Source organism: Centroberyx affinis, unplaced genomic scaffold, assembly GCF_046629955.1.
Source record: "Centroberyx affinis isolate AG114_WGS23_722 - 3 ecotype Tasmania unplaced genomic scaffold, CSIRO-AGI_Caff_v1 ptg005710l_1, whole genome shotgun sequence".
Classification (NCBI taxonomy): Eukaryota; Metazoa; Chordata; class Actinopteri; order Beryciformes; family Berycidae; genus Centroberyx; species Centroberyx affinis.
The window spans coordinates 15002-31950 of NW_027282884.1; the positions used below are offsets into that span (position 1 = coordinate 15002).

Genomic DNA, 16949 nt, shown 5'->3' on the forward strand with positions numbered 1-16949 from the left:
CCTTAACTTAGTGACCCATATTGTAAAGTGTTTACCACATTGTCTTATTATTTTATCTGCTTTTTCTGAATGATATATTTTCCCAATAATAAAGTCACGCATGATAATGCTACGTTCCAGCGATGTCATAAGGTTGGATATTCTGACTTCCTATTAGGCAAAATGCATTTTTTCTTAGTTTCCGAAATGAGGTTATCTGACGTCACATCAATATGGTTATATGGTTAACATGGCTATAATCCTCAAAATACACATAAGTTTTGATTTCCAGCATCACGTGACCTTAAATCTATCAAACACTTTTGTAGTAAATGGGCGGGTTGTACTGGTAGTTTTTGTTAATGTTTTGTTTGCTGTTTTTATCTATGTACACTGCCTTGGTTCATCATGTGAGGGGTTAGAGGGTGGGGGTGGAGTGGGTTGGTGGGAGGAAAACAAGGGAAATGGAGGCGGGGGGGGGGATCTGTTGTAGTACACTTTGCTTTGTTTGCCTTGTGATGGTGCTCCCCCTTCCTTATACACACAATAAATATTTGATCACAAAAAAAATATGGATGGATATGTGGTGGTGCGCTACAACATCTTGGGTATTTAGGGAATTCTCATATTTCTTATCATATATATCTATACATATTATCGTATCTTACTCATGCTCATGAGTGTCACATTTTAGCAGCGTTGAGCTATTTTTTGTTGGGTCGGGCATCGTTCACTAACCCTGTTCTCTCCTGTTCCCCACAGAGCTCGGGAATGGAGGAGATGGTCTGGGAGCAGTACACAGTCACTCTGCAGAGGGTGAGTTCACATTGACTGGCTGTGTGTGTGTGTGTGTGTGTGTGTGTGTGTGTGTGTGTGTGTGTGTGACACAGAGAGACTGAACATGCATGAGAGTGTCCATCAGTCTGAAGAGCCCAGCTGGTCGATGTTGTTGGCTGCTAGCAGTTGAAACTATGAATCATTTCCCTGACACACACACACACACACATACAGTGGATGTCTCATTGGCCAGTGGATGGGGGGGGGGGTTACTGATCTAGATACCCTACCTTCAAGTCATGTCGGAAATATTGGAATTAAGAGTAGAGCGCAAATGATCGAGCCAACAAAGGGCTCTCTCTTTATTAAAAACCCTTAAAAGAAAGATTTTGTTTCTGTTCTTACTTAGACTACTACTGCTGGAAATGTGGGTTTAGGTCTACAATATTGGCCCAATGAACACAAGTAAGCCTAGCACAATCGTTTTCGGTTGTAATGCAAAAGTAATGCAACCAGTAAGTAAAGTAATTCATTACTAATATTTATTACTTTATTCCTTGTGCTCTATGTACACTCTTAGATCAATACAGGGTTATACAGGTATACATGTTAGTAGTACAATATGTATCCTATCTGCTTTACTAAACACAACTGGACTTCATGGACTGCCCATTTATAGTTTCACAGCTTCCATTAGCTATGTTCAATCTGAAATAATCTGGTTTCCCCACCTTTGTTTCTTTATTTAGATTTTTGAATTGGTCTTAAATTCATCTCCAGATACCATTTAGACCTTTTTAAAGTCTTAAATTTGGCCTTCTGCCGTAGCCCAGAACACCATCAGTCTTTGGTTTTAGTGCCTGCAGGGTGGACAGATAGGCCAGCTAAACAGACCAACACTGCCTCAGCCAGCTAACTGATTGAGGTCAGATGCTGGGTAACTATCAATATACACAACAGCATCACATGCAACAGGGCAGTAATCTATATGCCTTTGCCAACTGTGGAGGTTTTGAAAAACCTATCCATGATACAGTACCTGTAGGTAAAATAAGATAATCCTTTATTAATCCCACAACAGGGAAATTTATAGTGTTACAGCAGCAAAGAGGATAGTGCAAAAGCAAGTGAAAAAGGCATCAGTAAAAAGCAATATGTAATAAATAAATAAGTAAACAGTAAACAGTTACAGTAAACGGTTGAATTCACATTATTGCACATAGGAAATATTGATATTGCACAGTTTGGTATACAGTGATATTGCACGTGTGAATTTGTCAGTCTTGGTGTGTGTGGTCTACTGGGAGCAGGTGTCTATTAGGCTGTTACACAAAATGCCAATTACAATGAATATGAAATAGACCAACTGATTAAGTCAGCCCCCATGGCTAGCCTTAAAAAAACAGCTCCAAATAATCTGCTAAACTAAGTTATGCAGACTCAAGCCCCCCTCTGAAAAAGATAAAGTAGGCTAAATGTCTCTTGAATCTGGGTTCAGAAGGCTGAAGTAACTCATAAGTGGTAATCCATTAGCAAACTCCACCAGATAGACAGCTGTCCACATTAGCACAATCCAAAATAAACTGTGGATTTTTTTTTTTTCTTGAGTATTTTTTGGGGCATTATTTGAGTTCACAGAAGAGAGAGACAGGAAGGATAGGGGGGAGAGAGGGAGATGACATGCGACAAATGTCCCAAACCGGATTCACATCCTGGACATCAAGGTTATGTGATACACACTTCAGCCAACTGAGCCACTAGGATGCCATATTTAGTTTATTATAGTTGAATAACCAATTATAGTTCACTAGTATTATATAGTATTTTACCCTTTGTTCAACAACATGAAGGAGGTTTAATGCCACCACTTAACACAATAGAAAGTAGCAGGGAGATTAACCCAGTCATTATGATTAGTGGTTTTGGTTAACATCTTTCTATAGTCCAGTCATTATGATTAGTGGTTTTGGTCTACATCTTTCTATAGTCCAGTTATTATGATTAGTGGTTTTGGTCTACATCTTTCTATAGTCCAGTTATTACGATTAGTGGTTTTGGTCCACATCTTTCTATAGTCCAGTTATTACGATGAGTGGTTTTGGTCTACATCTTTCTATAGTCCAGTTATTACGATGAGTGGTTTTGGTCTACATCTTTCTATAGTCCAGTAATTACGATTAGTGGTTTTGGTCTATATCTTTCTATAGTCCAGTTATTATGATAAGTGGTTTTGGTCTACATCTTTCTATAGTCCAGTTATTATGATTAGTGGTTTTGGTCTACATCTTTCTATAGTCCAGTAATTATGATTAGTGGTTTTGGTCTACATCTTTCTATAGTCCAGTTATTATGATAAGTGGTTTTGGTCTACATCTTTCTATAGTCCAGTTATTACGATTAGTGGTTTTGGTCTACATCTTTCTATAGTCCAGTAATTACGATTAGTGGTTTTGGTCTACATCTTTCTATAGTCCAGTTATTACGATTAGTGGTTTTGGTCTGCATCTTTCTATAGTCCAGTTATTACGATTAGTGGTTTTGGTCTACATCTTTCTATAGTCCAGTTATTACGATTAGTGGTTTTGGTCCACATCTTTCTATAGTCCAGTTATTACGATTAGTGGTTTTGGTCTACATCTTTCTATAGTCCAGTAATTACGATTAGTGGTTTTGGTCTATATCTTTCTATAGTCCAGTTATTACGATAAGTGGTTTTGGTCTACATCTTTCTATAGTCCAGTAATTATGATTAGTGGTTTTGGTCTACATCTTTCTATAGTCCAGTTATTATGATAAGTGGTTTTGGTCTACATCTTTCTATAGTCCAGTTATTACGATTAGTGGTTTTGGTCTACATCTTTCTATAGTCCAGTAATTACGATTAGTGGTTTTGGTCTACATCTTTCTATAGTCCAGTTATTACGATTAGTGGTTTTGGTCTACATCTTTCTATAGTCCAGTAATTACGATTAGTGGTTTTGGTCTACATCTTTCTATAGTCCAGTTATTACGATTAGTGGTTTTGGTTGACATCTTTCTATAGTCCAGTCATTACGAATAGTGGTTTTGGTTGACATCTTTCTATAGTCCAGTCATTATGATTAGTGGTTTTGGTTTTGCTCCAGGTTTGGGAGCACCACCACCAATTTCCTCTTTGGGGAATCTAGCTTTTATAAAATCTTCAGTCAGATTTCATCCATCAGTGTTATTGGCCACAAATACCCAGTGGACATTTTTCCTGCTGTAAATGCTAGGTGGGGGAGAAACTTCCAGGTGCTTGAACATAGTCCTGTTTGAAACTGATTGGCTTTCACTTTACTGCATCAGGTCAATTTCTCACTCAAGTTGAAAAATGGCATTTGGAGAAAATGGCTCTTCATTTCAGTTGGTGTCATTTAGAGCAAAGTTGCAGCCATTTTTCTCTGTTGGCCTCCTTCTATTGACTGATTACACAAACTCTACAGTCATTTTTGCGTTCTGTCTGAATGTAGGGTTACTAACAGATATCTTTACTGACCACACCTCACCTTTCCTTCTCTCTCTCTCTGTAGGATTCCAAGATGGGTTTTGGCATCGCAGTGTCGGGGGGGCGTGACAACCCCAACGTGGACAACGGCGAGACGTCGATCATCGTGTCTGATGTGTTGCAGGGAGGGCCAGCAGATGGATTACTCTTGTAAGTCGGTTAAAACAGAAACCACTGGAAAAACTGGTGACCATGCACTGGTTTTATTGTGGGTTCAAAGCCAGTGCATGACCACTGCATCCATTCTCATCCACTCTCTCTCCCATACGTCTTTCATTTTTGAAAGACCAACTAGGCTTGGGCAATATCCAAAATTTTATATCGCGATACTGTCCCACCAAAATATTGTAATATACGATATTATTGCAGGGGAGGGGGGGAATATTCTGAAAATATCGCGATATTCGATAATATCGAATAGTGGCCCAAGACTAAGAACAACTCTTCTCTTGTGGCGAACAATATGGTGGTTTTCTGTCAGTGGTGTATTGCAAAGGCTGCAACAAATTTATATTAATTATACAAATTGGAAACATTTTTGTATTTTTCAAAACACAATTAATGTTTTCTAATAATCTTTATAATCTGATTTGCCAGCAATCACTTCCATAGGCGATCCACCATTTAGTTAGAGTAAGATCACTGATGTATTAAGAAATGAATAATAAAGAACGGTGGCCTAGACTGCACAAGCAATGAACCTGCTTTCTATTGTTCTACCACTAAATACAGTTAAATTAATTTACGATATGTCTAGTTCATTATTTTACATTATTTTACATTTTCAAAATTTTGATTAACAGATTACACTGTATGGAGCTACAGTTAAAATCTTATAAAGTCAATTTATCACATACTTTTTATTTGGTTCTCACCTTGATCTTACATTATTTGCATGTGTGTTCCTCTCTGTCTGTCCAGTGAGAACGACCGGGTCATTCAGGTCAACTCCATCCCCATGGACAACGTGCCTCACTCCTTTGCTGTGCAGTCTCTACGCAAATGTGGCAAGGTGGCCAAGATAGTGAGTATGACCCACAGACATATTCCTTATCATTCTCAGGTTAGCCTCTTTATTAGGAAGAGTCCAAGCATTCAGCAGTGTGGGAGAAATGCTAGTGGATGCTCTCAGTTGTCGGACTCTAATATTTGTCACACTCTTAGAAAAAAAGGTGAACCATAATGAGGTCTTCAGCTTGTCTTCATAGGAGAACCCTTTTTAATTGTAGGTAGAACCCTCTGCAGTGGGTTCAACCTAGAACCTTCTAGGAATGGTTGTTCTTAGTGGTATCTGAAAATCGTTCCACCTAGAACCTATATAAAGGGTTTAAACTACGGTGCTACATATCAGTAAATGAAAACTTCCAGAATAATAAAGAACCGAAGTCTGACGTAATTTTGTTGGGTGTAAAGTTAGCATTTCCACCATTTGGTGTGTATTCCAAATTCCCTATGGAAAATATGAATGGGCTTTGCAAGAAATGCCAAAAAATTATTTCTGTGCTACACAGAGGCTTACTAGCTATAGTAAGATGTTACACTAAGTTCTATGAAATAAAATACATCCACTATAAAATGAAATAAAATACATCCACTATGTGATTTTCTTTTTATATTGATTGTTGTTAGCGAAATGCTAACGTGTGCAGACGAGAGATAAAGGAAGTTGCTCATCACTGCTATTGCAGTCTGCTTTCCCCAATGACTGACTTTTTTTTTTTTTTAGCAAAAATGTATATTTAAAGTAACTAAAAGATCAAAATTCACAAAGGTGATGCTGGTGGATGTATTTTTCTGCGTTTTTTGAAAAGTCCATTCATATTTCCATAGGGATTTTGGACTACACACCAAATGGCAGAGATGCTAATCTATGCCGTACAAAATGACGACTTCCACTTACGGCCTTATTGCTCATATGCCACTTATTGCTTATGAGATTTAATATTTACCTTTTGTCACAGCAAAAAGGAAGCTGGAAAAAGGAGCTGTCTAGGATGGTTTGTAATGTCTAAACACCATATCATACAAAATATTTGCAGTTATTCATCAAAAACATGACTGTATTGAATAGGACATCCATTATAGGCACACTGAACAACAAAACTGGGTTTTCTTTAATGATATAATTGAAGGTTTTTTGCTGAAAAACACCTTCCAAAGATGCTTCACGAGTGCAAGACATTCCACTGTGAACCCTTTTCCCAACCAAAACCCTTGCTTTGTCAAATGAAACGCAGTGAGCATTCCAGACCCCAGCACATACTGTGTTTCATAACCAGTATGGGTTCGGAACCAACCCACTATTTCTGATTCCTTTGTACTCCGCTCTGTTTAACATAGGCACACACCAGAAAGATAGAGAGAGAGAGAGAGAGAGAGAGATAGAGAGATCATGAGGTGGATGTTTTATTCACAGCTGACACACCTTCAACACCACACAGCCATAAATAACCCTCTGACACAACCCTTGTCAAGTGTGTGTGTGTGTGTGTGTGTGTGTGTGTGTGTCAGGACCGGGGGCAGTGCTGTGACCTACTGTACACCCCCCCCACACACACACACACACGCACACACACGCACACACACACACAGCAACAGCAACCTGCAGGGTGATAATGACTCATATCACTGGGTTTTGGTCTCTGTGTGTTTGAGAGAGAGAGAGAGAAAGAGAGAGAGAGAGGGTGGGGAAGTGACATTCACCACAACTATTTGCTGTACTGTAGCACAGTACAACTACGGGAGTTGATATTGTGTGTGTGTGTGTGTGTATTTTAAAAGCTCACGCTCTGTAATGCAGTCCATTCCCTCCCTTCTCTCCCAGGCTTTCAGCGTGGCCTGGCTCTGCTGCTTGGTCTAAAAGTAGCACAGGTTCTGAGCTAGCTGGTTGAGAAAGCAGCATCTAAAGTGGAGCCAGACCATGTCCAGGGAATTTCATGTGGCGCATCGGAATAAAAACGCATATAAACACAGCTTCCACGACAACCACTTTTTATCTCTTCGAAGACTCTCTCGCTCTCTTGTCCAGAGAGGGGATAGAAATAAAAGTCGTTTATTTGGGAACTGGGAATTTGACTCTAGTTTTAGAAACAGTGGTTCTTTGGCTCTTCGTGGGCTCGACTGGTAGAATGTAAATTATCCGCAAATCTTGCAGTGTGACCTGAAAAAGTCTTAAGTTATCTAAATCAGTGGTTCTCAAGGTGGGGTCCGGGGACCACCAGGGGTCCTTGAGGGGGTTCCAGGGGGTCCCCAGCAAATTGATGAATTGTTAAACTTCAGCATTATTTCATTTACAAGAAGTTAACACAGTTAGAGAATGTGGAAGAATGACTGTTTTGATCATAGTTTCACTGTTATCTCTCTACCTACAATACAGATAGTCATGGAGTTCTGGACAAAAGTCATATCTAACAATAAAAATATTCTCAGATTTGGGTCAGAGAGACAAAATCTCATCAAATGGGGGTCTGTGGCCCAAATGTGGACTAAATTAGGGTCCTTGATATGAAAACGGTTGCAAATCACTGATCTAAATTATCTTAATTGAAGGCCTTACAGTTCTGAGAGTTCTTATTTTTTCACCATGTATTGATAAGTTGATTTTTTTTTCTAATTATTGATGCACATATGAAATTAGACAGTGGTATTGACAGATTCTTTACATTCATACATTTAGCCTTTCCGTGACACTTTGGGCCTTGCGCTGGTAAAACGAGGTAAAACAATGCAAATTAGCCATGAGATATAACAAGCTCTCTGATTGGTTAGAGAGCCGCACCCGCCTCATACCCTAGCTATCTTGTTTACGCGCCAAGAAGTGTAAACGGAGAGGCTAAAAGGAGAAGCTAAACGACTCAGCAAATCGAATAGCTAATAGGAAAAGGCAAAGCAGCGGAAATGCTAACTTCTGATTAGTGTTACGTAATGTGATTGGTGACCGTGGGTTGTTTGCGTCCTCCCTTGCTGTCAGACGGTGAAGAGACCCCGCAAGGTGGCGGTCCACTCCCTGAAGCAGCCCCCCTCCCCGGGCGGAGACAGCCGGGACTACCCCGCCTCCACCCACTACTACGACGCCGACAACGACAACGGCTGGGACCGGCGGGACGACGGCCGGGACCACGCGTCCGACAGCAAGGGATACCTGGACCCGGAGTACAGGGGGGGGCGGGACTACAACCAGCGGGGGAGGAGCCGGGGGAGGAGCCAGGAGAGAGCCTCGCCCAGCCCGGACAGGTCCAGGAGGGAGGGGAGCCGCGGCCGAGCCCTGGAGACCAGCGCGGACCGCCAGAGGTACCGCAGCCGAGGACGGAGCCCCGGGGAGACCTATCTCCCGGGGGGGGACAGGTATGAGCGAGGAGGAGGAGGCGGAGGCGGAGGCGGAGGAGGCGGAGGAGGCGGAGGAGGAGGAGGAGGAGGAGGAGGGAGGTACAGGAGCAGGGACCGACTTCAGGACAACCCTCCGTCCCCAGAGCCGCCCAGAGAGCTGGAGCCGCTGGACAAGCCTGTCAACGTCCTGCTGGTGAAGAACAGACCCAACGAAGGTAAAATGCATTGACTTGCTTTGTCTCCAAACATTACCTCCACCAATGAAGTTGGAATTTTTTCACCCCTGTTGGTGTTTGTTTGTTAGCAAGATATCTCAAAAAGTTGCAAACAGATTTAGCTGAAATTTGATGGACAGATGGCCCAAGGATCAGTTAGATTAGATTTTGGTGGTGATCTGGATCTGTGATTTCTGCCATTAGACAAATTATGTTTTTTAGCCATAACTATTATGCTGCGTTCATGTGCTGGTGGGAAGGTCCAACATCCGGGACCTGCTGAATGGCATTACCTGCTATTTTGCCAGAAAATCAAACCCAGAAGACAATGATGAACATAAACCGCTACAGAAGCAGCAGCTGTCCGAATTGGAGAATTGGAGAATTGTTTCTTGTGCTTTTGCGGAGGTTTGCGCTCTACCGAGTGCCTTGTAGCGTCCCTTCTTCACTCTTTACTTTGCCACTATCTAAATAAAGAATAACAAGTGGAAACTAGTATAGTGCTAGCTCCGTGCTTGCTAGCAGTGAGTGTCTTAGCTAATAAGGCAAGGCAAGGCAAATTTATTTATATAGCACATTTCATACCCAAAGGCAACCCAAGGTGCTTTACAGAGTACACAGGCAAAAGCACAAGAAACAAATGATAAAAACATTAAAAGCGAGCAAGCAAAAGGACATAGAATAAAAACAATAAGTCATCTAAATTACAACCAAGTCATCTAAATAGGACAGCCGACAATGAGGACTGGCTACAACTGACACCAATCATGCTTACAACACACTTATAAACAAAAGCACACAAAACAACAGTCACCACAATTTCAAGAGAAATCAAATCACCAATAATAGCTCACTACTACAACTTACCAACCAACATACACTTAGCAAGACCTGCTATGCTAACGTTACATCCTCAACAAATAATTAAGCCAATTTAATTTTCAACTATAAAATGCGCTTAAAGCATCACAGACCAGCTGAGTTGGTAAACATGAGCATGCCGAGTGCAATTTACTGGCGTCAACTTACAGGATTTCTGGGTATTGAAGTCCTCGAGCCGCCAATGTGCAAAAATTGTAGCTTTAAGTATGGTCCATCATTCTAAAGTATAGTCATATACTGTATGTTCATATGCTGACATGTTATCAGGCTAAAGTATCTTCTGTTGTTTCTGGAAGGACTGCAATAACTCTGATGTGTTTTTTTTGTGTGTGTGTGTGTGTGTGTGTGTGGTTTGTGTAGAGTATGGCCTGCGTCTGGGTAGTCAGATCTTCATCAAGCAAATGACCAGCACAGGCCTGGCTGCCAAGGACGGTAACCTACAGGAGGGGGACATCATTCTCAAGGTGCAAAGACCATCCATTCACACTGCATTCACAGAATCACAACCATCGCATGTATCTTGCACAAAGTAATTAGAAGTCAAGACACCGCTTTTTCCTTGCTGTTGGGATTTTGGGATTCATAATAATTCCGAATATTCAGGGGACAATAAAATATCACATTAAAACGTCATATTTTGCCCAATCAGACAGCAATCAATGAGATAATGCAGCAATGTACACACACCAAAGACAATAGGAGAGACACAGAGTGATCACTGATTTGCTGGTGTCATGCCAATCGGGTGAAAGTATAAGGCGGACAACCAATCATATACTTTAGAATCATGCTGACTGTGTATGTACGCCTGTGCAGATCAATGGGACGGTGACAGAGAACCTTTCCCTGAACGATGCCGGGAAGCTGATAGAGAAGTCGAGAGGGAAGCTGCAGCTGGTGGTCCAGAGAGACCGCCGCCAGATCCTCATCCGCATCCCGCCCCTCGTAGACTCCGACTCTGAAAACGACGGTGAGTCACTGAGCAAAGCAAAATGACGGAGGTATAAAAATTGCGGAATACTGTAGTGGTAATTTTGTGGTGTAGTTAGGGCTGCTATGTTGTGTTTAAGCCTCTTTTAGTAGTATGATGGTATTGTGTAATCATATCATGTACTGTGTTTTTGTTACTCCATTGACATTGCATTGATCAGAGTGATATGTAGTTCATGGTTTGCCAGACCCATTCCTACGGAAGACGATTAGGGCCACATGCAAAAAAATTCAGTTTAAAGTCAGAATTCTGAGTAAAGTCAGAATTAAACTCTGGTTGCCAGAGATTCTGAGTTCTGACTTTTTTCCTCAGAATTCTGACTTTAATCTCAGAATTCTGACTTAAATCTCAGAATTCTGATTTAAATCTCAGAATTCTGACTTTAATCTCAGAATTCTGATTTAAAACTCGGAACTCAAATACATTTTTCACATGTGGCCCTAAATCCTCTTCCGCACATTCCCAAGCATAGAAGTCATCACAGTATGGTGATTGGAAGGATTTGTCATCAAAGGAAAATGGATGTGTAATGTATCCAATGGCATTATTTCAACTGTTCCCCTAGAGACTGTACAGCTACAAATAATATTTACACACACCCATACAAAGGTTAAAAATATCTGGTATTTAAGGGGTTAAAAATAAAACCCGAAACTGGGCAGTCTCAAGTTTCTGCTTGCAGCTGCTTAGCTACTGTATAGCATCCTGTAGAGAGAGAGAGAGTGAGGTCACCAAGTCAGTAATTAATTAATTATCTTACTGTGCAATGGTATGGGCAGAAATATGTTTCACTAGAAACTGAAATTGAATTATTTATATTTGAATTTGAATTGCTCAACTTGAATAATTGCATTAAAAAACTGAATTTGAATCACATAATTTGAATTTGTATTGTTTAACTTGAATAATTGCATTGAAAAACTGAATCTGAATAGCATCATTTGAAATTGAATTTATTAGTTTGAAACTGAATTCCAATAAACTTGAAACTGAATGTAATAGTATTCATAATGCGTTTCAGTTTTTCATGGCAATTATTTAAGTTAAACAATACAAATTCAAATTATGTGATTCAAATTCAGTTTTTTAAAGCAATTAAAAATTCAAGTTGAGCAATTCAAATTCAAATGAATTCAATTTCAGTTTCTAGTGACACATATTTCTGCTCATATAATGGCTGCTGTAATCTGAAATTTTGGAACCTCCAGAACTCTTGTGCAAATAGAAACTGAACTGATTTGAACTGATCTTCTTGACAACAAGAAGCAATTCCTGTAATCGCTCAAAAAGGGCAATCCTTCTCTGTGTTTTCTCTTCCAGATAATATGTCATACTTTTAGATGAAGGACCGCCCAAGACACAAGTGTAACAATCGGTTGCCTTTTATAAGCTGTAAAATGGCCGTGACACGTGACTAAAAGTTGGAACGCTTTCACACTTTGCACTTCTGTTTTTACTGCTCTTAAATCTTTCACCTTTTTAATACATGATTCTTTTTCCTAAATAAATAAAAGTATTTTAATCACTATGTACTTTGAATTGTGTGATCATTAAGTATATAAGTTGAATAATGCCAATGGAAGAAGTTGACATTATATATTGCAGTGCACCAAAATATTGCCTTCTTGGTGTCAGATTAAGGTGATTTACTTTGTAATGTTGTCAGATAATTTTATCATTTTATGATGTTGCAGACAAAGGGTAATAACTTATTTTTGTGAATACAGAATGTTGCATGACAAACCATGGCTCATACAGTGGGTAAGACGCTTGTTGAATTATCAGTGTAATAACATATTAATGATTTGTCCTAACAGTGTATGAACTTGTCGTTGTCTGCTCAGGTGGTATATCTGAGCTTCCCAACACATCCTTTTTTTCCATGCAACATTTCCATTTCACACAAATGTCTCATACCATATCTCTCGTCACCTACCTACCGCTGCTCTGATTGGGCGATTTGCAGGAAGTAAACCGCACCTCGCCGCGAGCTGAAACCTGGAGCTGGGAGGGGAAACGTCACATTTGAACGGGGACGAGTTGGCGGTCAGCGGCTGACCCACTTAGCGCTTAACTCTTTTCCGTGCCAAAGAACTCGGTGTTGTTTGGATGAGATACTTTCAAAGTAAATCTCTAAATCTCCACAGCCAAGTCACCCCCCCCACCTCCACCCCCCCTAGTTATTCCACAGCCCTCTAGATTAGATTGTCATGCTGGATTAATCCCCAGCCATGACTCGACAGTAATACAGCCCCGGCACTCTCTCTCTCGATGCTGCTACACTATCGCTACACCAAGGCCATATGTGTGTGTGTTTGTTGTGTGTGTTTGTGTTCTTATATTTCTCTTTCTCTACATATATATATATATATATATATAGAAATATAATATATATTTCTAAAACTAGATGGTACTCTGTAGAGTGCATTCCTCCACCAGCGCTATTCAATTGTCAACACACGCCAGTTCCACATGTCGGATTTTCACCAAAAGTTAACTTGTTTCACATCAGAAGATGCACACATTTTCATGGCTGTTCCTGAAATGGGACATGAGATATACCTGTTCAAATTAAGGCTGCCCTTCTACCACTGGACCACGTTTTGGAATAATTGGCAGGGCGGTTATGTCTGAACTGGAAATGAGCTCTCCAATGCCCCCATGTTGTTTGATTGGGCCAATAATGGAGGGTTTGCCTCTTCTGATGTCTGCTGATAGGCCGAAAAGTTTGATGGTGTTATGTGAATCTGTTCGGATTAGTTATACTGTATTTCCTCTAATAGTGGCCGGTAGTCAATTAACAGCCGGGTCTCCGATAATGGCCGGGGCCGTGGTCGACATGAACAAATAAAGTCCAGCCCCAAATACAGGCCGGGGAAAAAAACAAAGGAAAAAACAACGGTGGATACCTGGTGCCTGTAATATAATGTAACTGTAGTTTGTAGTAACGTCCAAGTGCCACAAGATGGCAGCATGCCACAAGACGGCTCGGCCGGCGGAAGTCTCTGGAGCATGCCGTCGTCAATTACCGTAATTATCGGTAATGCATTGCAGTAACAAAAAAACGGCTACCTAACGTACCCGAACAGAAGCAGATCAGAAAACAAGGAGGCTTCATACTAAAATATGAGCAAATATACTTATCAAACAGAGGGAATTATAAATAAAGGCCTGTCTCGAATATAAGCCTGCTTCCAATAAAGGCCTGGTACCCTCTGCAGTTGAGGTAAATAAAGGAAGAGGAAATACGGTATGCCTTTTTATGAGAAGCCACGCCCACTGCCACACCCCTCCCTTTGGTCAGTCAATGTGAAAAGGTAATCAGTTCTTCCTTGCCCCATGACCAACCTTTCCACAAAGTTTTGTGCAAATCCATTCATAACCTTTTGAGATATCCTGCTAATAGACAAACAGACGGAATGGGGCGAAAACATAACCGCCATTCACGAGTAACTCGCCCTCTGGCGGCCATATTGGAGGTCCAATTGGGCAACAATGGCTGTGACTGGGAACCTGATCATTTCATCACTGATCCATCTGATTGATTTTGTGTTTAGATAATATCAGCTTGTTAGCTAGCTAACCTTAGTATCTGGTCAGCTAACCATCACTGTCTTGTTAACACATCTGATTATCGCACTAGCTAATGTATCTATTAGAAGCTAGTGTAAGTAGTGGCTAGTAGCAGTCTGCTGGCTAGTTAGCAGCTAACAGTTTGTTCAGGTTAACTGAGCTGACTCTTCTCAAGCTACAACTCTTCATGTTTTGGAGTAGAGACTAGGGCTAAAGACAAGACAGTTTACTGTGTCACAGTAACCTACATTTGGAAACAAATCTGCCTTATCAGACTGTTCACTTTTACTTATAACATTACTGAATTGACCTACAGCCACGCCACAACAATCTTTTTCATGTGTCTCTCTTTTTCTTGCCCAGTTGTTAGTCCTTATTTGCGCACGGCCAATTGCCCAAAGGACCTTGATGGAGTCAGTCATGTTTGATAGGAAATTTGTGACGCTACTGCAAAATAGCCTGTTTCCTATTTCCAGAACTGTTCCTTCCTACACTCTCAGAGGCCTACACAGGGAGTTTGATCCAGCCCACTGTTAGCGGATTTTGGAACTGCTCTTTTTTTGTAACTTTGTTGTCCTGCCAGCCTTGTCTGGCAACCCGTCAACTTGGCCAGCTCTGATTAAAGACAGACAGACACAGACAGGACAGCACACTGTTCTGTAAAAAAAAAAAAAAAAGCAGAGCTCTGATAGGACATGAAAACACACTTCTATACAGAGTGGCACAGATACAAACACATTTTCTCAGTATCCTACAGTAGTACAATTTTGGTCATCAACCTAGAGAACCAGTAGCTGCAATGCCTACCTAGTATCAGACCAAAACCTGTAAGATCTGACTAAACCTCCTAAGAATACACCAACATAGATTTGCAATGGAGACCCAAGAGTTACAAACATGAAGCATAGTTGTAATTTTTGAAATATATAGACTTACAATGGAAACCCAGGCATTAAGACGTATGTAGTATGGCTGTAAGGTTAGCGTAATGTTTTTCCAAAAAAAATGAGAAAAGAAAGAAAACTGAGCAGTATCTTCTGCAGTTCTTTTATGGTTGATTTTAAGGTAAATCCTGGTCTTCTGCTTCTTCCAATGATGTGAATGTGGCAGAAGTCAGGCATCCTAACCAGGTTTCTCATAAAACCAAAAGAGAAAGCATTAAGATGTTTCCATGCCACAGTAACCTGTTTAACATGGGAGTAAGCCAGGCATCTCATAAACCCCAAACCATGTTAGTTGAGTAGCTGGGTTAAGCACTGAATTCTCTGTGCATGTAAACATAGCCGTCTCCCTTCAGGCACAAAATGCTGAGTATGCTGAGAGTAGTGGAGCTGGAGATGCACAGCCAACTGTGTGAGTGTGTGTGTGTGTGTGTGTGTGTGTGTGTGTGTGTGTGTGTGTTGGGTGAGGAGTTGTCTGAATGTCTGCAGGCTTGGCAGGAGATGAAGAGTGTTAGTTCACCTGGAAAGACACAATTACAGACGCACCACCGCCACTCCCCATAACTATCATAACTGTCTAGCAGCTCCAGCTTGCTCTATTTATCGCAAACACTACCCGGTCCATGTGAAACGGACATGAATTGTTCAGAGTTGTGTAAAAGCAGCAAAATTGGTATACTACTGTACAGTTTAGCCGCTTTTCCACCGCATGGTACCTGCTCAACTCGACTCGACTCTACTCGCCTTTTTTGGTTTTCCATTGGGCAAGTACCAGGTACCATATTACCTGGTACCAGGTACTTTTTTTGGTAGCACCTCCGTCGAGGTTCCAAGCGAGCTGAGGCGACACCAAAAGGTGACGTGAAAACACTGCAGACTACTGATTGGTCAGAGAGAATCGTCATCATTGCGCGACATGGGACATCCTGCACAAACCCGCCATATTTAAATAGCCAAGCTACTGTAGTGGCCGCAATTTTTTTACTTAATTTAACTTAACTTAATTTTAATTTAATTAACTACTATTAAATGGCAACCTGCAAAACCATGCCGTGGTCAAATGAGGAGGTGCAGACGTTCCTCTGTTTGGTTGCCGACGCAAGGATCCAGAGGGAGTACTATCTGCAGTGGAAAACCAAGTGGTACTACCAAAAGCGAGTAGAGTCGAGGCGAGTTGAGCCGGTACCATGTGGTGGAAAAGCGACATTTTTTGCTCTGATTGTTTTCAGAATTGGTGCCATTGCAAAAGTGGTACCGATCGGCGTAAATAGAAATCGGTACCATCGGTCAATTGGTACCACTTTCGCAATGGCTCCAATTCCAAAATTCTTCAGGGCATCAACCTGTACATGTTAAACAAATTTGGTGCTTTGTCCCAAATCTGAACCATGTGGCCTGTTTCTGGCCTATTTGGCCTGGACTGACCCACCTTTATCTGGTTTGACAGCTCATCGTCACATTTCTCTACCCCTCGCTCACTGTCACTCTCTCCCTCTGTCGTACATTGTCTCTCTCCGTCCCTCACTCTCTCTCTCTCTCTCTATCTCTCTCTCTATTTACCCCTTATCGCTTCTCACACCCCATCACTTCTGGCTACAGCCTTGCATGCAGAATGTCTCTCTAACCCTAATTAAACTAATAGAGAAGTAATGGACTGTCCCTGGTGAAACACGGCTGTGCCAGACCCCCAGCTAACCAATTCCCTCCCACTGTCCGACTTCTAACCAGAGCCTTAAATT

At 41.1% G+C, this 16949-nt stretch overlaps 1 protein-coding gene across 1 annotated transcript in view; it reads left to right on the forward strand.

Moving 5' to 3' along the window:
- Positions 1-746: 746 nt before the first annotated feature.
- LOC139667695 (tight junction protein 2-like) overlaps positions 747-16949 on the forward strand; it is a 49371-nt gene continuing 33168 nt past the window's right edge. The window contains exons 1-6 of the mRNA XM_071547187.1: positions 747-795; positions 4308-4432; positions 5204-5306; positions 8253-8823; positions 10066-10169; positions 10522-10675. Of these exons, the coding sequence (XP_071403288.1) occupies positions 751-795; positions 4308-4432; positions 5204-5306; positions 8253-8823; positions 10066-10169; positions 10522-10675 (1102 nt within the window). The 5' untranslated portion in view covers positions 747-750. The remainder of the gene's footprint in view (positions 796-4307; positions 4433-5203; positions 5307-8252; positions 8824-10065; positions 10170-10521; positions 10676-16949) is intronic.